This window comes from Sturnira hondurensis, unplaced genomic scaffold (genome assembly GCF_014824575.4).
Source record: "Sturnira hondurensis isolate 20B ecotype Veracruz unplaced genomic scaffold, ASM1482457v3 Scaffold0016462, whole genome shotgun sequence".
In the NCBI taxonomy this organism is placed as follows: Eukaryota; Metazoa; Chordata; class Mammalia; order Chiroptera; family Phyllostomidae; genus Sturnira; species Sturnira hondurensis.
Genome location: NW_028089093.1, coordinates 1,960,711 through 1,985,764, shown reverse-complemented (window position 1 = coordinate 1,985,764; position 25,054 = coordinate 1,960,711). Strand labels below are relative to the sequence as shown.

Sequence of the window (25,054 nt, the reverse complement as noted above, 5' to 3'; positions counted from 1 at the left end):
TTCTGGTGCAATCTCATTGCTTTGAGACCTTTCATCTTTTTTGCTATGTGTACTTATTCCTATAGTTTTTCTACAGCTTAAGTACTACTTTAGCATCCTGCCATTTTGACATTTTGTATTATCTACATTTAGTCAAGATACTTTCTGATTCTCTTTTTGCGTTATTTAGTTTCCAAATATTTGCTGTCATGCTTATCTTTTAAAGTACTTTACTCCCCATCCTCAGCTTTTTTAAAAAGATATTTTCTTCAACATTGGTTTTGCCTTCGTGTTGTTTTCTTCGTATTTCTTGTGCTTGGGGTTCATTGACTTCTCTGGCCCATGAGTTTATATTTTGTAATCATAATTTAGTTGCTTCAGTTATGTGTGTGGTTTCACATCCACATTACCTGTACCGAGTGTCACTTTCACTTTCTTAAGGCCACAAAGACCCTTAGAAATACTGAGTGCCTCTAATGTCCTTGTGATAAATTGTGAGTTGTTGATCACAAGTAGAGGACTGTGTCTTTTTTTTTTTTATTTAACTTTTGTTCAAGTACAGTTTTCTTTCTTGTAGGACTGTGTCTTTTAAAGGCCTCTTCAGCTATTTTCTGCTCTCATAAAAAAGAGTGATGATATCCTTCCCATTTGACTTAATTAGAGTCCAATCTGTGCCGAGTAGTTAAGACACATTCTTAGAACAGAGTTAATGCTGAACAACACACAGAGTTCGGTGTGCTTCCTTCCGTACCTTTCACGGAGCTCAGACACATGTTCACAGATGTCTGTGTCTGTACCCGTCTGCAGGTGTGTCCCTATCTACTGATGTCTATCCATGCACATGGATACATTAGTTTTCATGTGGAATCATATATAGATCTCAGACACTTTATAGTTTTACTTTAACAGACATATCTGAAATGTCTTCTTCTCCTGCCTTTTCAAATAGGGGTGTGGAAACTTCACAAGAAGAAAAAAGATTCAAAAAGCCATTTCAGAGTTATCTTTTCTCTAGAGGGAATAATAAAGCTACCTAGCTTTACAGACAAGCTAGAGGCCATAAAGTTATTTAATAAGAACAATAAAGTCTCCGGAGTGTAGGGAGAATGAAGGAGCTAGAGCTTAAAATAGAAAACAAGGAGCAAAAGCCAGAGAGACTGAGATGAGCTGAGCTGAGCTGAGAGAGGGGGGTGGGCTGTGCAGGGAGAGAACGAGTGGGGAGAAGTTGGGAAGGGATAGGGGTTTAGTGGAGTCATGTAACCAAAATCTTGAAATGTGTTGTTAGTTAATGTTTTTCTTTTACAGTATTATTTCTTTTTATCCATTAGTTTTGGTATTTAAAAAAACATTATTTTTAAAATTTCAATATCTTTAACCATATTAGCCCTTTAATATGTCCCATGTCAGTTTGGGGGTGAAATGAAGATGGGGACAGATTTTGTTTCTCTTCTGTAGTTTCTCTTTTCTTTTTTTTTTTTATTTATTTGTTTTATTGTTGTTCAAATATAGTTGTCTCCATCGCCCCCTCTCCTCCCCCGTCCCCATCCTTGCCTCCCACCCTCAATGTTATACACTTTGGCTTTGTCCATGGGTCCTTTATACATGTTCCTTGACAACCGTTTCCCTATTTTCCACCATTATCCCTCTTCTCCGTCTTCTCTGGTTACTGTCAGTTTGTTCTTTATTTCAATGTCTTTGGTTCTGTTTTGCTTGTTTGTTTGTTTTGTTGATTAAGTTCTACTTATAGGTGAGATCATAATGATATTTATCTTTTACCAGCTGGCTTAACTCACTTAGCATAATGCTCTCCAGATCCATCCATGCTGTCACAAAGGGTAGGAGCTCCTTCGTTGTTTCTGCTTCGTAGTATTCCATTGTGTAGATGTACCATATAGGGACAGATTTTAACATTCATATTTGAGAAAACTTTCAACGAACATAATCTTTTTCTGTAGCTTGTATTAACTGCTTCCAGATGACCCATGAGTTAAAATGATCTGATTTAGCTCGACTGATTTTTCTTTTTTATTAAGGCAAGTTGTCCAACTTCTTAATTCAGAAATAGTCTCAGTTGGCAGTCAGATGGTAAAACATGTGACAGAGGTCAAGAACCACCCTGGGGCACTAGCAGTTGAGGCCTAAAGTTTCCCGTTTGGAGGATACATTTTTAGTGTCAGCCATGAGTGGGTATGAGCAAAATCAGTATGAGGAACTTCTTTAAACTTTATTTTTATTGTTGACACTATTACTGATGTCCCCATCCTCCCCCTTTGCCCGCATCCACCCAGCCCCCAACCCCTTTCCCCATGACTGTCGCCACACTGTTGTCTGTGTGTAGGAGTTACGTGTATGTGTAGGTTTTTCGCTCAATCCCTCCACCTGCCCGCATCCAGCCCCCCACTTCCTTTCCTTACTGCTGCCAGTCTGCTCTGTGTCAGTGCCTCTGTGATTGAACCTGGTGTAGCTTTTATAATGTGGCCTTTCTGAGTGTTCCCCCCAATTAAGGGAATAGCAAAATCAGCATGTTTTTGATGTTGAAGTTTCAGGGGAGAATTCTGAGTTTAATTTCTTTCTTTCTTTTTTACCCCCCAGATATGTGTCACAAAGATGTCTACACGGAACTGCCAGGGAATGGACTCAGTGATCAAACCCCTGGACACAATTCCTGAGGATAAAAAAGTCAGGGTTCAGAGGACACAGAGCACTTTTGACCCATTTGAGAAACCAACTAATCAAGTAAAGAGGGTCCACTCGGAGAACAATGCTTGCATTAACTTTAAGACGTCCTCTACCGGCAAAGAGTCTCCTAAGGTTAGGCGGCACTCCAGCCCCAGCTCGGTGAGTGCAGTCATCTTTCTTATCAGTGGGAAAACAGAAGGAGTAGCCCTCTCAGAGGAGTAGCCCTCTCAGAGGAGTAGCATGCTGTGCTGGAAGAGGGCAGGTGGCTCTGTCAGTGCATTGTGATGCACCCTCTCCCAGGGTGGTTTAATGTCTTAGAGAGAGTGTGTGTGCTTGAGCAAACTATATGCAGACTCTTTGTTCATAAGTACCCAGCAAGCAAATGAGACATGATTGAACTTATTTTTGGAAAAATCATTTTTTTCTAGTTGTTTTCAGTTAGAGGAATTTATCATTGAAAACCCTTAGGTATCTCAGACCCTTTGGAGAGCATACTGAACTTTGTTGTGCAGGCTTAGTAAAGATAGTCTTGAATTTGCAAGTTCATGAAGAAAGTCATTTTGGAATGAATGTTAAAATATGCTCACTTGTCTTATTCCAGTTTGTTTCCAGTGTAAGTATTTTAAAATATAAGAGCTAGACATTGAGTCTTCTTAAAGAGAAATCCTTTTCATTATAATAGAATTTTCTAAATTCAAACCATATCAAGTCTTGCTTTTTGACCCCAGGAGGTATAAAGATCTGGGGTGATTGCTGCTTTTGACTGTAAAATTTTTACTGAAACCCATATTTCCAAGACTGGCCTGCATTTAACATTATTAAAAAATACTCATGATCTTTTAAATTAAGTAATTTTCAGATTCAACGTACACTTAAAGACCTTTTCAACAAATGTTCTTAAAAGTTAAGAGGAGTATGCTGAGAGAATTTTAACTCTGTCATCTTCCTAAGAAAATCATGCCATTTCACAAGTCTTAAATATGAATTTCCATGAGAACCAAAACAGAGCAAGAAATGCCACTGCTAGACAATTCAATTTAATTAAACCGTATGACACTGCACACATTTTGTGTCACATTTTGTGTTAACGAAGCTGAAATACATATTGTTAATGTAAAACATCTGTGAGGAGAATTGATTATCTGGTTTTCCCCAAACCGGCCCCATACTCTTGTCTGTGACCGCAGGAGGCACCCGTCTAGGTTGAGGTCTGTCACTGGCTCCTGGAAGGACATTTAGATTTAGTGTCATTTAGAAGAAATGAAAGAAGCTGTTGTGAATGAGTAAGCCTATATTATGGAGAGAGGATTACGTATTTTTACTGTATATTTACTTTATTATTATTATGTCAACCTATAAATGATAGAGAAATTAATGTTTCCAGGTATTGCAGTGAGGCATACTTACACTAAGGAATTATTCACTATTTAAATGAAACCTAAATTTAACCAGTCCTGTATTTTATCTGTAATACTAGTTATAGTCTACTGCTGTGTCATTTCTTTTGTTGCTCAGACTATTTCTGCTTTGGTCCTTGGGAGCTCTGTGTCCTTTTGGGGTGTCTTTATCCCTTTGTGTTCTGAGCACTTCCTTGCTTTCTAGCCCCCTGGAACAGTCTTGGCTTATATTGTACTTTCCAAGCCCCACACCTAGAATCAGTTCTGGTTCCACGGATTGAAAAACGGTATAGAGAGGCCAGGATGTGGGTCCTGGGTGTGCTCGTTGCTGCTGGGGGTTATGTAGTTTGAAAAGTCAGTGTACCTCATAGTATAAATGACAAAGGGGTTTCAACATGTCTTTTTAATTTTTAATAAAGAACTAAAGTCCTTACTCAGAAAAGTTGAGACTTAGGTCTAAGGTTCTTTGTATTTCTATCTTTAACGTTACATTTTATTTTTGTTAGAGTAATGCTTGAACATAGCAAGATCAAAGGGGAGAGGATTTTGGGCGTGTGATAGTGGTGTAGGTTCTGAAGTGCCTCATAGAATTTGAGCAACCAATGTAGTAAAACCAAAGCAATGGATAACATTGACAACACATAGAGGGCGGGGTGAAAGTGGGTATACTGTTGTTCATATGGGAAAGGACACAATAATTAATAAATAACAATACAAGAGTAAACTCTGTTTCCCCACACTCACAACTGTAAACCTACTCTTGCCCCACCCTGTGTAGCAGATAAGACATCTCCATGAACCTTAAAATAATGGTGAGAGGAACAAACCATGAACAGTATTAAGAGCTGTGTGGTACTTGAAAATATGAGGGAGGAAAGTCAGGGAAGGCAGGGGGCTTGTGACTACCCTCAGAGCCAGGAAACTTCCACATTGCCATTGGTGTGGCATGCTGACAGCTTGTTGGGCCATTCTTAGGACAAGGACAACCACTGAGATGGGACTTCGATGGCTCCTTTGAGTGGATGAGTACAAGGAGACCATGGCATGGTCTGCTGGTCTTTCTCCTGTGACTTCGGTGGGCTGTCCAGTTGGTGCCCCTATCCAGGACACGGCCCTGCGTGGAGGAGAAAGTGCTGGGAGAGACAGACTCGCATGCAGGGCGGGTTCACCAGGGACAAAGGAAGTAGAAGGCCCAGAAGGGCATGTTTGAGAGAAGCAGATGGGGTAAGACAGTGTGTGCTAGATTCTCTTTTCCTTTTTAACTTCATGGAAATAAAGTCATTTATTCCATAAAGCTGGAAAAGCTGTCCGGGCTGCACGCCTCTATTCTTAAACTACAGAAAAATTCAGGTTATTTAAAAACAACCAGTAGAAACATTACTGGTTAAATCCCATACAATACCACAGGGGGTGGGGAAAAGGGAATAAGGAGCTGAATAACATCTTTACAGATAATGAAAGCAGGTAAGTGGATTTTTAGTGATGTATCTGGAAAATCCGAAAGACTCAATGGAACTAGTACAAAAAAAAATGAGAGTGTTACCCAAATAGCAAGTCATGAAATTAACATACAAAACCCAATTCTAACACTTATCAAAACTGCTGTAGAAACCGTTACACACACTGCGTCTCCCCGCCTGTGTACTCTCTCTGTGCGGCTCACACTCTGGCCGTTGTCTGTGTTAGGAGCCGTAACTAGCATCACGGGACCGAAACTGCCTGACCTCAGTGGCCATCACATTCACCCGTTCCTCCTGATTGTGCCCAGGCAGTGGCAAAATGTAAAGAATGTGGTTTTTATCTAAATTGGTATACTTCAAGAGGTGTTTGACAGACTTTATTTGTTTCAGACGTTTTTTGAGTGCCTGCCCTTCCTGGGCCTGGTCCCTGGGTAGTGTTTCATATTCTCCCTGACGGGACAGACTTTCTCTCCCCTCTCCCTGCCACCCCCTCCAGCCAGCTGTGCTCTTCAGTAGTGGGGCTGGGAGTGGTGACCAGAGACTGCCTGCCTGTCTAGTTGGCCCAGTTTACACGGGATTTTATTGAGCTGTGCTGTCGTAATCTGAGTTTAAAGAGAATGTCCGTTCAGGTATCCCTATTGAGATTATTGTCTGTGATACATTTCAAAAACTCCTCAAACTTACTCCCTTCCATCACCACCCACCCAACCCCCCAAAACCCACATCCCATGATAGGCAAGCCCAGTCTAGAGAGAGGGGAGAAAAGTGCAAACTTGAAAATGAGGGTTCCACTTCAGTTCTCAGATGGTCCTCCTCTGGGGGAGTCTCATCTTGGCATTGCCTTCTTCTTGTGGGGACAAGGTCATTCCCAAATAGAACCAAGTCCCCTGGTCAGGCTGTCGCTGTGCATAGTGCTCGGGTCTGTCCCTCTGTCTAGCGTCTAGATCTCTTTGGTAACCAGGTTACCCATTAAGTATGGCTGACCTTAGTGTGGCTGTGTTTAATGGAAATGCAGGATGATGGAGCCTGTTCTGGAGATCAAAGGCAGTAGAGAGATTAGCCAAGGCAGCGCTCACTCCAAATCCTGGTTGTCTAATGAGCTCTTGGAGTTCTGATGGAATCCTTCCCACCTTCTCCCCACACCCACTCTCACAATTGTAGTGCAATGTGATAGTGCAATGTGGTGATTCTTGTGGTTTTCCTGCAAGTCGGGGGGGTCATCAACAGGCGTAATCAAGGGGTACATACAAAGGTTAAACTGTATTTCAGTGAATTCAGTATGAATCTGTGGATGTTTTTGTAGCCACAACCCAGTATCATTACAATGAACACAGAGAGATACTCGTGCAGTTTTTAAATATACGGTTCAAAACCCATCTCTGCTTGTAGGAATAAGGTTTCCATAGGTGACAGACTTTGCCATCATTTAGTGTTCCTCCTTTTGGGTGGGACTTAGGTGCTCGTGATGCTTCTGCCAATGTCGTACTGGTAGAAAAGAAGTCAGTTTTTAATTCTAGTTAACTTGGTTTGAATTCTAGCTCTACCATTCACTGTGGGTCTTGGATGAATTACTTTATTTCTCCAGTCTTTGATTTCTTCATGTTCAAACATGGATACTAGTAGAACCAACCTCAGGGTGGTGTTGCAGGAAGTGAATTTCCTTAGTGTATTTAAAGCGATTGGCTCAGAGTCTGGCACATAGTAAACATTGGATATTAACTACTTTTTGTTGGTTACACAATGAACTAGGGCTAGCAAGGTCAGGGTAGCAAACACCGTTCAGCTGGAATATTATCTTTGCTTTTTTATTATCCATGCCAATGTTCCCCTCCACTGGTCCAGACAATTGACAATTCTCTGTACCTTTACATCATCTCATTAAATTCCATGTCTCTGTGCAGTTAGTTGTCCGTCAGTGATTGCTGATGCTGATTAGCCCTCTGTATTTCCAGTTCTCTGAAGTGCTGTCTGAAGCGAAAGTAGGAGAGTGAAGAGCAGGGAGTGGTTGCCCCAGGAAGCTGTTCCCCATCCACGCACGCACCCCTGACATTGGGGTCAAAGATGACGCTCAGGTTGACAACACACCGGTTTGATCTAGCATCTTTATTTAAATGTCATGATTTAATAAAGTTGCAAGGGAAAAAGAAAGGTGAACCAAAAACTTGAACTTTAATTCTTAAACAAAAGAAGACTTTTCCTTCTGAATTATTCTTAGTTTTGCTCATTTCATAGGAAGGGTTTTATTATTGGCTACTGTAAGGACTTGGATTCCTCACTTATTTACATAGTAATAACCTCTGTGCTTACTTAGGGTAGAAGACTTACTTTACAAGAATCTTAACACTTAAAGCTCAGACCGTCTCAGAGACTCGTCCTGTTCCGTAAGCCCATTCTTTTGCAGAATGGAACAACTTTTAGAGAGGCATTATATGTGTGTAGTTCTTTCTGTGGGTAGCATGATTGATCTGTAAGTTACAGTGTATTTCCATAATGTCTCCATATCAGTTTCACAAGGCAATTAACATTGACTGTATGACCACCAAAGGTGGGGAAATATTAATTTTTCTGCCATCACAATGTTCATAGAATGTATTTTAACCATGACAGTCAACGTATCCAGATCCATTTAATTAGACAAATAGACTACTTTGTGTCATTAGCATTTTCTCTTACTTGATTTCTTCTTGTGGATAAATAGGGTTTGTTTTTTAAAATATTCCCCATTTTTCTAATTCCCTCAGTTCAATTTCTCTAAATTGTAAGTGTAGTATGGTCTGTGTCTCAGAGTGACCACACCACTCTGTGATGTGAGGCAGTTTATGAAGAGTGAATAATTTTTAGGAAATTAGTTGTGCCTTCCCGGCAGAGAAAATACTCTCATACATTCTGTGTGAGCGTGTCTTGTACTTGGTCTAAATACATACACATCAGCGGTTTATCACGATGTGAATAAAGAGGTATTTTCTGTTGCTGCTTCTTATTTCAACTTAGGTTGGATTTATTTGTGAAGGAGCACAAAAGCAAACATACGGACTTCTCGTTCTGATTTTAAATAATTTAGAGTGGAACTGTGAACACAATAGTTTCCCCATTGAAGAACATTTTATACTAAAGTTTAATATAGGTTTTAAAATTTCTATTTAAGACTTGGGCTCAGGAGGGTGATGGTAAAGTACGACATTCGCAAGCTCTTCCTGGTGATGAAAAATGCATGAGAACGTAAACCCACACGGGACTTGTCAGGTGATTTTGAATGTAATTTTCCATTAGGTTTTACTTGATTCAACTCAACACATGGTTTATACATTGCAAGTTTCTTGAAGAAAAGAATAGGTGGTCCATTGTCCGCATTGATCACTTTCTACTGTGTACTTTGTCATCCTTTTCTGGATGCAGTTAAATGTCTAACTCATATTACTTTGAAGCTTTCTTCTTTTCCATTATGTGCATGTATATTTACATTTTCCCTCATGTATTGATCGGGCTGCATCCCATGGGTCTTAAAATGTCATGTCCTCAGGGCCACATATTCATTTATGAATTTTCAGTTTCGATTTTCTTTTTAACCCACATGGCTAAACTGTTTAGTTTTCCTTTTATTCTTTATTTCTAATTAATTGCATTGTGTTCAGAAAAAGTAATGGAATATTTCTGTGTTTTTGAATACTGAGGGTTTTTTTGTGGCCTAATATATGGTCAGTTTTTTGTGAATGTTAAATATGTACTTGAAAAATACATATTAATATGTATATTAGATTAAAATGTTAATTCTAATATACAAGCCCACATATTCCATACTTACTGGTTGTCTGCTTGCTTTGTTGATGTCTGCGCGATGTATATCTCCCGTTATGACCATGGATTTGACAATTTCTCCTTTTATTGGTGTCAGTAGTTTTGTTTTTTTCAAAACTATGTTATTTAGTTCAACGTAGCTTATACTTATTAAGTTTCTTGGTGGATTTTAATGTTGATTTTAATGAGTATACTAATTTAATCCATTTGTTTTGTCTATTCTGTCTTGTCAGCCATCAGTATTGTTATAGTGCATTATTTTGCAAAAATACTTATTTTTGCTATATTTTCCTGTATTTTATTTTCAGATTTACTCAACTGCTTTAATTTTGTCTCTTATCAACAGCATATGGCTAGATATCTTTGTTTTTTCAATCCGAGAACATTCTGCTAATAGAAATTTATGTTTACTATAATGATTGATGTATTTAGACTTAACTTCCTTCTTATTTTATGATTTTTCACTTAACATACTTTCCTAATGATTACCCTACCTCCTCCAGCATTTCTTTCCCCTTCTACCCTGGCAATTGTTTCCTTTCCTTGCCTTGAAAATTTGTTTAGAATTTGTATATCTTATTTATGTTATTCTAGGAATTACCTTTTAAGTGTTAGAAAATGTACTAAAACTTTTTTTAATTATGTGTTTTTTCATTACCATTTAACACCCATACACCCCTCTCCCTGGCAATCACCACACTGTTGTCCATGCCCATGAGTCCTTGTTCTTTTTGCTCAGTCCCTGTGTCCTCTAACCACCCCCACACGTAGCTGTCATCCTGCGTCTAAGTCTGTCTCTGTTTCGCTTGTTAGTTCAGTTTGTTCATTAGATTCCACATATGAGTGAAATTATGTGTATTTGTCTTTCTCTGACTGGCTTATTTCATTTAGCATAGTGTTCTCCAGGTCCATGCATGCTGTTGCAAAGGGTAAAATTTTCTTTTTTAGAGCCAAGTATTATTCCATTGTATAAATGTCCCATCTACTCATCTACTGATGGACACTTGGGCTGATTCCATATGTTGGCAATTGTAAATAATGTTGCAATGAACACAGGGGTGTTTGTGTTCTTTTGAATAAGTGTCTTGGGTTCCATTGGATATATTCCCAGAAGAGGGATCACTGGGTCAAAAGGCAGATCCATTAATTTTTTTAAGGTATCTTTATACTGCTTTCCACAGTGGCTGCACCAGGCTGCATTCCCACCAACAGTGCACTAGGGTTCCCCTTTCTCCACACCCTCACCAGCACTTGTTGTTTGTTAATTTATTGATGATGGCCATTCTGACAGGTGTGGGATGATATCTCATTATAGTTTTAATTTGCATTTCTCTGATTAGTGACATTGAGCATATTTTTAGATGTCCATTGGCCATCTGTATGTCCTCTTTGGAGAAATGTCTATTCAGGTCTTTTGCCCATTTTTAATTGCACTATACTAAAACTTACACATTTGTAGTTAATCAGTCTCTATAGTCAATCCAGTGAATCTGAATAGGCTTTATTTAGTTCTTCTATTCTACTGTTCCTTGCCTTCCTGCAATTCTCCCATCACTCCAACTTCATAGTTCTTTTTTTTCTTTTATATTGAGATATTTGGAATTTTACACCTAGATTTTGTTTTCTGTTGGTGGTAAGGTTGTGGCCTTTCCAGCCTCTTGAGGAACTGTCTTGAGTACGGTATTTGTGATTCAAAATCGTTTCCCTTTTCATTTTGAAAATATTGATGGATGGCCTTTCTTCAGCCAGTATTGCCTATAAAAATATCATGCTTGTTGGATACTTTCTCTTTCAGATGCAAACTCACCTCAAACTTTTCTGAGACAATTCTGTTCAAACACTGAGTTGATTGCTTTTTTCAGCTATGTCTCTTCTTCACTGCCCATCAAGTGCTTTATTTCACTTTTAAATATTTAATCTCTAAATCTCTCAGTGTTTCTTTTTGAAGGATATATCTTCTCAAACCTCTCTGAAGATGCTATTGTTTTTATTCAAAGTTATTTTTACCTTTGCAATAGCAACTCTCTTACTAGGGGTTTAATTTAACTGCCCATTAAATTTTATGCTTCTCTTGTTGATTTTCCTGAAATGATTGGTGATTTTTAGTTGTGTACTAATTTTTTGTGTTTGTGAATTGCTGTCAGCTTACTCTGTTTTCTGTAAATTGTCTCCAGTGATTGCATGAGAGAGGCAGGGGTTACAACTTGGCGGTATGGGCCTGTCACAATGTTTGTAAGTCCTGGCTGTGCCCCCCAGGCTGACTCCCCACCTTCTCAGCTGTCCCCTCTGTGCGTATGTCCCTGCAGTTTGCTCGAGAAGACACCATGTGCTCAGCTGTGTTGCTCAGTCTCATATTTACCTAACGAGTCTGTAATAGTCTTTGCCTGCATGTTGGAGCTTTAAGTTCCTCCAATTATTTCTCCTATGTTTTGGTCCTGATTACCTGGTCCATCTTTCAGAATCTCCTCAAAATTTCTAACTAGATATTGGTACTCTTTTTTGTTTGTTTGTTTCTCATTCCTGTTTCTGATCTATGATTTTTGAGATAGATCATTTCAGTCACTGCGTGGCATTTTAGATGGCAAGGAGGAAAGAAGCATGTGTTCAACTTGCCACCCAGAATCCTTACAAACGGTGGGAGTCAGATGCGTTGGCAGTGTGTTACGTTGTTTCATAAGTGGTACAAGACCATATGCTCAGGAATAGTGTTCTGTAAACTCTTTGCAGGAACTCAGTCCCTAAGCTTCTACAGTTGGTTACTTACAAAGTCTCACCATCATTAGCAACTTTTTATCAATTATGCATGTGTTTATAACTGTTATCAGACAATCCCTTTAAGATGCCCTTAGTTCCTTTTATAACTAGCATTTTCAAATATGTTTTGGTTTCACCCTTTTATAGTGACATTAAAGGAATAGACAGTTTGCTTCCCTGGAGGGCAGTGCTCTCTGGTGAAGTTGGGGTGGCAGCTGAGCTCAGCAGGAGTGGTGAGTCCGCTCTTGGCACTCTTGGGGCGGGGTGCGGTGTGCCGCTTCCTAGGGAAGAGTTACTTCGTTGCACCTAAGTCTTAGGGGTTGGCTTCTGTAAACATGAGTGTTCCTTTTGTATTCATTGGTGACATCTGAATGATATGTCTTTGATTGTCTGTTTGCGTTATCACAGAAAGGTATTGGAGGGATACCTTTACATGACTGGCTTTTATATAGCCATGCTTTAAGACAGGGGTCAGATAGTAACTATTTTTAGCTCTCTTGGCCACATGATCTCTGTTGCAACTACAGCTCTGTTGTAGCTTGGAAGTCATACCACAACAGGTGAATGAATGAGTGACTAGGTTCCAGTAAACTTTGTGGATGCTAAGTTTGATTTCCGTATAATTTTCATGTGCTATGCACTTTTACTTTTTATTTGATCCTTCCCCATTAAAAAATATAAAAACCTTTGTAAGCTGATGGGGTATACAAGAAAAGGTGGTGGGTGGGGTTTGCCAGGCCCTGATTTAGAAGATTGTATAATGACATGAAAAATATTCATAATATTTTGAATGAAATCAGGAGGCTATAAAATAATATGTATAGTGTGCAATCCCATGTATTTCAAACAGCAGTGGTCAGTATACAGGTAGTATTGGGAGAAGAGGTATCAGAATATTAATGGTGATTCCCTCTTGGTGATTAGATTATGGGGTAATTTAAACTTCTGTACTGTTCATTTGTATATTTGGAATTTTGTACCCTGAGTATTTATGTTGTTTTTTAAATAAGCATTCCTATACCAGAAAACATCATTTAAGAGGCGACAGAGGATTTGTATATTTTTAGCAAAACTGGCATATTTATTGTTAGTTAGTTTGATGAAATCTATTTTGTTTACCCTCTGCTCCATTTTTAGCCGACAAGTCCCAAATTTGGAAAAGCCGACTCGTATGAAAAACTGGAAAAGCTAGGGGAAGGATCTTATGCTACGGTATACAAAGGAAAAAGCAAGTAAGTTCATTAGTTTTTGAATATTTCTCATGTGCAATGCACCTACTCTTTTAATACTAAGTCACAGTATATTTAAATAGTTTTCATTTAATATGTGATACACATCCTCCCTCAAATTTTTGTTGTTGTTGTTCTTTTTACCAAGTGTAAAAGTCAGTAGAATTTTTTTCTGCTAGCGAACAGTTTTGCAGACTTGTCCAGTTTATCTTTTTCTTTTTGTCCTACTCCTCCCCCCATTTGTTTTCTCTTTCTCTGTGTAGTTGGAACCCTGGCATGAGAATCCGTTTCCAGGTGAATGATATGATTAATTTGTCATGGGGGGTTAATGTTTGCCTAAGAGTACTGGTTTGACAGAGCCAAATGTACTGGCTGTTCTTGACTTCTTTAAATTTTTTTTCCTCTTTGTGTTTTTTTTTTTTAAGATTTAAGATTTTATTTATTTATTTTTAGAGGGGAAGAAGAAAAGGAGGGCGAGAAATATCAATGTGTAGTTGCCTCCTGCACGCCCCCTACTGGGGACCTGTACTGGCCAGCAACCCTGAATCAAACTGGCAACCTTTTGGCTCACAGCCCGCACTCAATCCACTGAGCTACACCAGTCAGGGCTGCTTCTTTTCAAATGAGCTTTTACTACATCTTTCAGAAATTAATTAAAAGTACTGCACAGTCTTTCTTTTTTCCTACCTCTCTGCTTTGGCATCATGCCGCATATATTTTTACAAAGAGAAGCAACCCTTTCCCCATTTTCCCCATTTTCCCCCTTCTCCCGTGTTACCCTGGGGTCAGGGTACATGTTTGAATCCTTAGCAAGCTCACCCCCCACGTGTTTCTGATAGGCTCCCCTCTCTCCCTGAATGATTAAGTGTTATTAACGCAGTGTTACTGTATTTGATGGCTTGTAGCTCATAGAAAACTTAATGCTATTTCTGAAATAACTGCAGGAGATATTAGCCTTGTTTCACCTTAGCCACATTACCAAATAATGTTGAAAAATAATTATTCTAAATTATTACTGTTTTTGTGTCCTTTTCAGGCATACAAGTTAGGAAGTTTTAAGCTAAGTAATGAAATAAAAAGAAATATAAAAGAAAATTCTCTGAAGTATTATTTAAAAGACATAATTGGAAATTTTGACTATATGCTGATTTCAGTGGTTTTTGTTTTTTTGGAATATATTCTTATACCTTTTTAAATGACTTTTGAGTTAAGAAGTTGGAGGAATATTCCTGATAAAGGAAGCTATGTAAGGAAGAAAGCGCAGAAATGCTGCAAGTCAAAAATACTGGTATAAATTTTGAGATCTCAGATATTTGAAGAAAGCCCTTTTCTTTTTACTGGAATGAAAAAGTAAACATTACAGGGAACAAAAAACAAAACAGCATCCAGAGGCCTGTTTATGACTTTACTCTGTTGCGTGAGCGTAGCAGAGTGTCACGGTAATGGCCTAGATGGCTGAGCTGATTTCAGTAGGGTCGTGTCCCAGGTCTGAAATTTTTCCTGGAGAAAAATGGTTAGTACTCAACTGCATAAAATTGACTTGGACATTTCATGTTAGTAACATGAAGGTGACCACGCTGGACTGAGCAGGTAGGTCAAATACAATGAGGCATCTGCATTGTTTTCTTCACTCCTCACAGGGCCCTGTAAGGTCCCATTACGACCAAATCCTCTTGACCAGGAAACTTTGTGCTTCGACAGCTTCAGCCACTCGTCCAGGTTCAAACAGGTGCTCAGTGGTGGTACTTGCTTTGGGTCATATCTCTCTGGTTTGAAGACACGATTTTCCCAACCAGTCCACTCTAGCACTTCCTTGGTGCAGGGCCATCCTGGGAAAGAGTCGAACCTTGCTGAGTATTCCAGATGGTTCTCACATATGCTCTGACTGGTTTAATCATGAAGCAAACGGAAGCAAACGTACAATTGTACTATAAGGAAACAAACCAATCACTTTGAAGTGTCTTCCCACAAAAGATGTGCTCGGCTGATTTCCAAATGCAAGTTAATAACTCTATTAAATGTTTAAGATTTATATCCCAATCCTGATGGTGGAAAAAATCCTCCATCTATTGTGCCTGAATCAAAGGAAGACTGCCTTCTAAGTACTTGCAATCTTTGAGAAGGACAGTTCTGGACAGTTAATACTTTTCACTCCAGTGGGTCTAAATGTATCTTGTCAGCATTTCTCAAGCAGTTTCAAGCCTGCTGGTCACACGTAGTGTTTAATTTCCTCCAGCTGGAGATGAAAGCCGTTGGCCACTTACTTCCTTTAAGAGATGACAAGCTGCTGTGCCTGCCTGCTTTAAGGTACAAGGCCAGGCCAAAGAACAATAGTTACGTGCCATCCAGCAAGACTCAAGGGCTACAGTTGGTTGGCTCATCCCCTGAAGAGCTACATAAATTAAAGGGCTGGCTGAATGTTGGGACCCCTGTTGCAGTAGCCTCACCACTCTCCCCTAATGTCCGCAGCCCTGCCTCCGTCTTTAAACATTGCCTTCAGCATCTTCTCCAAGAGCAGCTATTGTTATCTTGCACTAAAGGTCCCTGGTGTTCATAGGGATCTCGCTGGTTTTTGGTTTGAGAGTGTTTTACGCATGTCCATGTACAGGTCAAGTTTGGAATTTGCCATGAAGCTCATTGCATTTAGTCTGTGAGGGCTGCGGACACGAAGTACTACAAACTGGGTGGCTTCAACAAGAAATCAATCCTTGTACAGTTCTGGAGGAGGCCAGAGTCTCAGATTGAGGTGCTGGCGGAGTTGGTTCCTTCTGCGGGTTGGTGCTGTGAGGGAGACCCTGTGCCCTGCCTCTGCCCTGGCCTCTGCCGTGGCCGGTAGTTTGTGGCTTTGCTGGCATGGAAGTGCGTCACCCTGATTTCTGCCTTTGTGCTCACATGGTGTGCTCTCTGTGTGTCTGTCTCAGCGTCCAGACTCCCCTTTTTGTAAGGACTCTGAACACATTGCATGGCCTCAGTGTAACTGGATAACCTCTGTGAGGACCCTGTGTCTGTGTAAGGCCACATTCTGAGCTACTGGGGGTTGGCATATCAATGTATCTCTTTTGAAAGACACAATTCAATCCATAACCCAAATTTCAGAACCCACTAATTTGACAGTGTATTTTTGACAGTGTTTTTCTTTTCCTACTTATGGTAAATATAAACCATCTTTTATTTCATGGTTCTTCTTTATATATTATAATATAAACAAATGATATCTCCCCCCCAGCAAGAGGTTTGTGTCATTGTTGACTTTGCTCTAATAGTTGCAGTTAGCCAAAATTTAGAAGCTTGAGAAGGAATAGAAAGGGTTTTTATACTCAAATTCTCTTGAGTTTCTTATTCTTGTAGGGACACGTAAGTTGGGGAGCTGACCCAGAGGCCTTTACTGTGTAACCCCTTTGGTAATGAATTTGGCTCAGAAGGTTACGGCTGAGTAGCTGCAACCATATCAAATTGCAACACTCAAAACTAAAGCGTTGTTTTTAAAAGCTTTAAACTTTTTATATTTTGAGCACAGATTGTTTTTAAAACAAGTATTCCCCAGCTTCAAAACTGTTTCTTTGTGCGTGTGTGTGTTTATATTTGGGGTAGGGAGGCGGTTTACCATCACTCTCTCTGCTGATCTCCGTGCCGGTTTGGTTTCCGGGTGAGAGTCTTCCTTCTAAATTCCTTTAGCATTGAATACAGGATTTTTAACAAGACGCATTGTGTAGCACTTCACATTTCGAAACATGTGGCATTTTGAAAGCTCTTTCATTCAACACCTTGAAGTCATCTTTTTACCTCTCTGTTTTCTAAGGATGTTTGTACATGAAGACATTTGTTAACACATTTTCTGAGCTTATTCAGCTGATGTTGAGTGTTTATTATGTTGCATTTATGCCTTTTCTATGTTGTAGGTGAAAAATAGGTATCTGAGATATGGATTCTGATGTCAGGAAAGTTAACAGTCTTGCAGGGAGGTGGTCCAAATACGTAACTCCATCTATAGAGGTAGAAAGGAACGCAGTCTGTAGCCAGAATGTGGTAACCGAGGCTGGGTAGAATGGTGTGCGGGTTCAAAAGGAAGGAATGGAGGGGTGGTGGCGACTCAAGGATTTTAAATATGTTCTTTCTAGTGGTGTTTGCATCACAGATTCATTTGCTTCTTTTTAAATTTTATTTTTCAATTACAGTTTGCATTCAACATTATTTTGTATCAGTTTGAGGTATACAGCATAGTGGTTAGACAATCACATACTTTGCAAAGTGCTCCCCCTGATATTTTCAGGAGCCGTCTACCACTATACAGAGTAATTATGATATTGTCGACTGCATTCTCTCTGCTGTATTTTACATCCCTGTGCATTCTGTAATAGTTCTTCTAATTCCTTCTCCTTTTTCACCCAACCCCCAAGATCCCTTTACTGTGATGCCTATCAGTCAATTCTCTGTATATATGTCTATTTCTATTTTGTTTGTTTATTTCATTCTTTAAATTCTACATGGAAGTGAATTTATATGATATTTTTCTTTCTCTGACTGACTTATTTCACTTAACATAATATTATCCTCTAGGCCCATCCATGTTATCACAAATGGTAAGATTTCATTCATTTTTTATGGCTGATATTCCACTGGATGTGTGTAGCACAGCTTTTTTTATCCACTTGTCTGTGATAGGCACTTGGTGTGATAGGCACTTGTCCACTTGGCTTCCAGAGCTTGGCCATGGTAAATAATGCTGCAGTGAGTATGGGGGCCTATACATTCTTCTGAGTTAGTGTTTTGAGTTTCTTTGGGTATATACCCAGAAGTAGAAGTAATCTATGAATTTAAGCCACTCCTATCAAAATGCCAATGGCATTTCTCACAGAACTAGAACGTGTAATCCAAAAATTTGTGTGGAAACACAAGACTCCGAACAGTGACGGCAAACTTGAAATAGAAGAACAAAATTGGAGGTATCACACTATCTGATATCAAACAATACTTCAAGGCTATAGTAATCAAAACAGCATGGTACTGGCATAAACACAGACGCTTAGGTCATTTGCTTTAAAATCAAATGAATACACTTCACCACTGTGTGTATTTGTAGAATCCTTGTGATAATTCCCTTTTGGTGCTTTGTTCTCCAAGTAAATTGTATAAGACTTTGTCATAAGATTTTCACCCTGTGTTAGTAGGCTGTCCACTAAATTTGTTAAAGGCTCAGGGCCTTAAAGTAAAAGCACGCTGATTCATTTTGATTAGTGTGTGAATTTTGATTAAGCAAGGGTGTTTTGTTTGAATGGTAAAGTGGAATTGCCCGTAAGCCATATAATTTGGGAGAGGGTTGGTGGGTACCTCCAAACGTGTCTGCGGTAGTTAAAAAAGCAGCAATCGCTGGCCGAAACGCGAGAAATGTGGTGGGAGCCACACGCTCCTCCGGGCCCCAGGATCTGTTGGTGGAGCACATCCCAGTCCTTCCGAGTCCCGCAGGCCCCTGACTCTGCCACCGGTGGCGAGACGCCGTGAGCCTTGACCCCTGCCGGGAAAGAGCCCTCTCTTTTCCTTCCTACTTCATCTAGGGGGTGTGAGGCTGTAGCTGCTCGCTTTAGATTTCCTCACACTTCTAGTGTCATTTAGATAAAGAAAACCCTTGCTCCTGTTTCCATCTCTGGAATTAGAGTATTGGACTTACTCTGACAGAGTCATTCCACAGATGACCCTGATTTCTGGTCATTTTTTCCTGCTTATCCTCAGTTTTGGTTGAGGCGAAGATGCAAAGCTTTACTCCTGGGGGAGCCTGCTGAGCACAGAAGCCTGCCCGCCCTGGTTTGTGCCAGCCTTAAATGGTTATCTCAGAGGTGAGTAAGGACGATGGAGGAATTGGCTCACTCTGCGTAACAGAAGACTTACGTGATTGAGAGGGCCAATCTTGTAGCATTTCACCCTGCTAATTGGTGCCAAATTATTGAACTTGAATGAAATGGCATCATAAATTGAGGGACTAGCCCAAACCAAGGATGAAATATACTAAATACATTTCAAAGAGCTCTTCAAAGCCCCCTGGGGAAATAGTGGGAAGAAATACTGTTAATCAAAACCCGCAGCAGTTGGTAGAAAGACAGTGGCAGGTAACTACCTTTTCGGAATATGTGAGATTAAAAAGGTGGCTTTTACTGCTCGCCCTGAAGGTCAACTCCGTTGCCACACTATCAGGAGTTTGAAGAATTCTAAAAGTCAGAAATGCTCAGATGGACAACACTGGACTCCTGGTTCACTAAAGTTTCCATCTTTCGTGTTGACACCTGGAGTGTCATGCTGACTTCCAGTGTCCTGAGAGGTTTCTGCCCACGAGTGGGAACTCCGGCGGAGACTCGCACATCTGGATGACCTGGTAGGAGCTCTGCTGCAGGCTGCTCCCGGGGCCCCCTTTCTGTTTCTCATTAGGCCTGCTTTGACTTCTTTTAGATGCGGGCTCCATGGGCCAACGCTCATATCACAGCTCGCTCCTAAGATCAAGCCTGTATCCACATTATTAGTCACAGCATCCGAAAATGCCAGGTGGGGTGCTATGGTAATGTCATCAGTGTTTTATAGTTTAATGCGCACCATGCGTGGTGCGCACCGTACCAGATAATTAATTTTTGAAAGAACCTAATGGACTGCATGGATTTTACTCCGTATGATTCTCTGATCTGGGGCTCCTTATGTATAGGTAAACGTTGGAAAAGTAGAGTTTTTACCCTTACCTTAAGCCAAGAAGGATAGTAGCCCACCCACCAACATCTGCTGACTTTATTTTTTAAAAATCGGAAAGTCCATTCAAATTGCAGATTCAGCCCTGATGTCTTTCAGAGGAGGGATGCAAGAGGTGAGAGTCTGGCTCATGGGCGCAGATGGTGTCACTCAGTCTGCATCCGAGAAACGGTGCCTAATCTTGGAGATGAAGGTGACAATGAGGCCATTGTTTAGGCAAGAGGCACACTTTCAATCATTAGACTAAACTGTACGGGGGTACCTTTCCTGTCAGACAACGTTTAAATGTTTTGGCTTCTGTTGGTCATTTTTGTCATTTTGTTACTAGGGTCCTGTGATCAGTTTTGATCAGGAGCCCCTCAAAAAAGCCAGTGGTATTTTCTGTCTTCAAAATTGAGGTCATACATCAGCGATGGCCTGCTGGTGAAACCGGAGGCATTCTGCGGATAGCCGAAGGATTTTTTGAAAGAGGTGGTTTGGACATTTCCAATTGTTATAATGATAGGGCTCCTAGAGTCTCTCTCCCATTGTTCAGTTTAAATAGTTTTTGAGGAGGACTAGAGGAAGGACATGGTGATAAGACTGGTTTTAGTTTAAAACTACCCACATTTCCGAGTTGTTCCATTATTATTATCACCCTTTTTGTGTAAACCAGGATGCCAGGAAAGTAGCATCTTTCTGGTCTAAGCCAGGGGTCCTCAACTGGTTCTCAGTCTTTCTCCTCGGGATACATTTGATGATATCTGGAAACATTTTTGGTTTTCAGAGCTTGGAGAGAGGTGGCTGTATTACTCGCATCTAGAGAGTAGAGGCCAGGGATGCTGTTGAACTACCCTACAAGTGAGCAGGGCAGTCTTCTGCAGCAGAGAATTATTTATCCCAAGCGTCACAGTACCAAGGTTGAGAAATACTTGTCTCGGCAATGAATGCATGGAAGTGGTGTTATTTAAAAGATGTTCTGCCCTGGCTGGTGTGGCTCCATGGGTTGAGTGCTGGCCTGAGAACTAAAAGGTTTCTGGTTTGATTCCCAGTTAGGGCACATGCCTGAGTTGCACGCCAGGTCCCTAGTAGGGGGCATGAAGGAGGCAACTGATCTCTGTTTTTCTTGATCATGTTTCTCTCCCTCTCTTTCTCCCTCCTTTCCCCTCAAATAAATAAAATCTTTAAAAATAAAAGATCTCCTTCCTTTAAAGATATTTCCTAAGCCCCCGTGGTGTTCTGCGTGCTAGGCCAGGCAAAGGGTATGGGGTACTGAGCAGAACTGAGTTTCTCTTCTCATGGAGCCATCATCTAGCTGGGGAGGCAAAATTAATCAAGTCAGCAGACATATGTGTGATTTTAAATTGTGTAAAGGAAAAAAGATCTATGAGAAAGAATCAAGCCAGAGAGTGGTGGGTTGTATCTGTTTGCATGAGAGAGGGGTGGGCAATAGGTATACAATAGGATGGACATCGGAAGCCTTGTTGAGAAGGGGACAGTTATGCTTAGATCTGAAAGAAGAGGTGTGACTGACCAGGTAGCAAGTGGGGACAAGCGTGTTCAGGCCAGATCCAGAGCAGAGCTTGGTAGGCTCTGCAGACTCAGAGAGCCCCGTGTGGCTGGGGGCATCTGACGTGTTCAGGGAGACTTGTATGAATTGGGTTCTGAGAGGCTGGTAAGGCCCTGAGGGTCATCTGAGGAATGTCCTGTGTATACATCAAGGCAAAATGAACTAGCCCCAAACATAGAGACTTAAAAGAACACTGTTATTTAATTTGCCTCAGTTGGTGAAGGGCTGGGCAGGGTAACTTTGTTTCTGTTCCATGTGGTGTCATTTTGTGCAGCTTGACTTGGGTGTGTGGGGTCACGGTCACGTGGTTCCCTTACGTGGCTGCAAAGCCGCAGCTCACTGTCCACAAGGTTTGGGCTTTCTCATAGCATCCCATCTCAGGGCGAATGCCCCATGTCGTGGGGAGTGAGGTGTTTGGCTTGAGCTCCAACATGTAAAGAGTCGTTACTCTCATCCTTACAAAGAGAAAAAGCTGGGCAAACTGGAAATGAACGAGTTTTCTTCAATTCATCCACGACCAGATGTCACAAGGGAAACCACTGTACTTAACTCTGCAGAGACAGGCACGTTGGGGTAGGTGTGGCCATAGCCTCCTCACCTGGAGCACGAGCTACTAGAGCCCAGAACTGGTAAGAATGCCTACACAGTCATTTTGATGGATTGCTGGAGCCCGAGTGTGGTCTAACACAAGGGTGAACACCCCCGGGGGCTGCAGCTGTAGAAACCCTCACATTTTCTCAGACTCTGCCTCCAGGAATCCCACCAGGGCCTCACAGCGAAGATCTGGGAAAGAAGACCCTTTTGCGGCTCTGGCTGTGGGAATGGGAGAGGAGGAGTCTTGGTAAAGTGTACCCAGAGAGTTCTCCATCACAAAAGCCTCCTCTGCAGGGAAAAGCCTTTGCTGGAACTGTACCCCCACTTGTGGGAGGGATTTTCCCCCACTCAGTCTCTCTGCAGCCTCCTGTCTGTCTCACCAAAGTGGGAGAAACTGTGCTCAGTAACGGTCAGGGCCTCGAGGAAATACATTGGGAACGCTGCAGTCAGGGGAGGCTGCAGGGGTTGTGAGGAAAAGGGCTGCGCCATAACTGAAACGCCTGCAGAAGAGAGAGTGGGACAGAAGTATCTGGTGTAGTAACGGCAGGAAACTTTCTAAAATTCATGACAGACATCGAACCACAGATTCATGAAGCTCAGAGCACACGGAATAGGCTGTATATAAATACATATATACACACACACAGATGCTCACACCTAGGCATGTGGTATTCACACTGCAGAAAAACAGAGAAAATCTTAAGTGAAGCTAGAGGAAAAAAATACTTTACTTATAAAGAAACAAGGATAAAAATATATGGACACAGCCGTGGCGATTGTCTGTGGAAGGGGGGTCGGGGGAGGTAGAGGAGGGTGAGGAGGAGATAAATGGTGATGGAAGGAGACTTGGCTTGGAGTGGTGAACACTCAATGTAGTGTACAGATGATGTGTTGTGGAATTGTGCACCTGAAACCTGTACAATTCTGGTAAATAGTGTCACCCCAATAAAAAAATTAACATAGTAACAAAAAATTATATCATACTATTCATCAGAAACCAAGCAAGCAAGAAGAGAGTGGAGTGGACTACTTAAAGAAAATACTTAAAAAATCACCAATCTAGAACTCCATATTAATAAATATCCTCCAAAAGTAAAGGAGAAATAAAAACTTTCTCAGAAAAAAAACCAAACCAAAACCAACCAAGGGAACCCATTGCTAGTAGGCTTGCCCTGTGATAAATGCCCAGAAGAGTTCTTCAGGCAAAAGGAGAATTGTATAGTTTAGAAACTTGGGTCAACATAAAGAAAGAAGAATGTCAGAGAAGAAATAAATGAAAGTAAAAGAAAATCTTTTATTTTTCTTAGGTGATCTAAAAGCAAACTATTTATTTAAAACAAGAATAGGGACAGTGTATTGGGCTATTATAGTATATTGAGAAGTGAAGTGAATGATAGCAATGTCACAAGGGTCGGTGATTGGAATTGAGAATCATCTGCAATAAGGTATTTGTGCTACACGTGAAGCACTGTAGTGTTATTTGAAAAGGGACTTAGATTAGTTAGAAATAAACCAGAGGAGAGAGAAAAAGAGGGCAGAAAAGGACAAACACAATGAATAGAAAACCGTTGCAAACAGGATAGATGTTAACATACTGACTTCCTAGACCCCTTGCTACTCATAGCATAAGTGATATAGGCTCAGAGTAGTTTCAGGTAGTGGCGATGCTGGAAATTTGGAGGAGGAATTAACGAGGAAAATGGGGCTTGGGTGAAATCAGGTGCTATGAGCTCCAAGCTGACAGGTTACAGCATCGTTGAGTTTTAGTCAAAGACTCGGAGTCTGTTTAGCATTGATGCATACAAAAGAAGTAAACTATACCAGTAGGAACCACTGTCGTAATGGAGAGATGTTGCTGGAAAATCTGGGACGACCGGTGCATAGAGGAATCAAGTGCTAGACTGGATTGCCGACACCGTTAACGGCGGCTGTGTTGAGGAATATGACGTCCTTGCAGGCCAGGATCAGAAACGAGAAAGAGTTGGGTTTGGCCTGACTCTTCCCCTAAGTATTCTTGGGCTGCTGAGGAAGTTCAGCTGTAGGCTCTGGTTTGTTGTCTCATCATTGGGCTCGAGAGCCATACATGCTCGTGTCAGTAAAATCTGAAAATGGAAACGGTAAAACAAACTCTGCCTTCTAGCCAGAAAAACATCTGAGCTTAAAAAAAAATCTCAGACAGAAAGGAAATTATTTTAAAGATTTCAGGCATGAGACATTTTTCATGCTTAATGGTTGAGTCAGGAAAACAGACATCTTTTTCCCTATGTAAACAAATTCTTTGCAAACTTAAAAGATCATTCTACCTCTAGTTCAAAATGATCTCCTTGGAATTGCTGTATTTTTAATTCTCTCTGTTTCAAGGATTTAAGTCAATGGTCCTCTTGATCCACCAGCATTACCTGAAACTGTGGAAAATTGTAAACACTAGGAACTTTGGTTAACAGTTGAAAGCCCTGTGGTAACTCAACAGAGAAGAAAGAAGTCATTCCTAATTGGCCTGATGGGTGAGACAAGAGAGAATTCGGAAGCAGCTTAGCAGCCAGCACAGATACAGACAAACGGAAAAGCCCCTGAGGAAGCAGAAAAGCAACCAAAGGCTTCTGTTGTGCCTCTGATGAAACCTTTCAGGAGAAGGAACAGGGAAGTGGGGATACTGAGAAACCAAGTAAAACTTACAAAGGAGCGCTACTGGGGATCCCAGAGGAAGCTGCGTTCCTAATGGGAAGACAGTGGGCTAGGTTTAACTGAGTTTCACTTCTTGTTCCAGGGAGAGTTTCAGGTTAAGCTCTGGAGGCTTGAGGGCCCTTGGGACTGTGCCCAAAGTAAAGCATAGAGGATTTTTAAATTAAAATGGAATATATCTCATCTCTGAGCAAAATAGAAGAGATGGAA

At 40.8% G+C, this 25,054-nt stretch overlaps 1 protein-coding gene across 3 annotated transcripts in view; it reads left to right on the top strand.

The window, feature by feature from the left end:
* CDK14 (cyclin dependent kinase 14) overlaps nt 1–25,054 on the top strand; it is a 549,832-nt gene that overhangs the window by 124,566 nt on the left and 400,212 nt on the right. For all 3 annotated transcript variants that reach the window (XM_037066082.1, XM_037066084.1, XM_037066083.1), the window contains 2 exons: nt 2,572–2,817; nt 13,202–13,296. In XM_037066082.1, the coding sequence (XP_036921977.1) occupies nt 2,572–2,817; nt 13,202–13,296 (341 nt within the window). The remainder of the gene's footprint in view (nt 1–2,571; nt 2,818–13,201; nt 13,297–25,054) is intronic.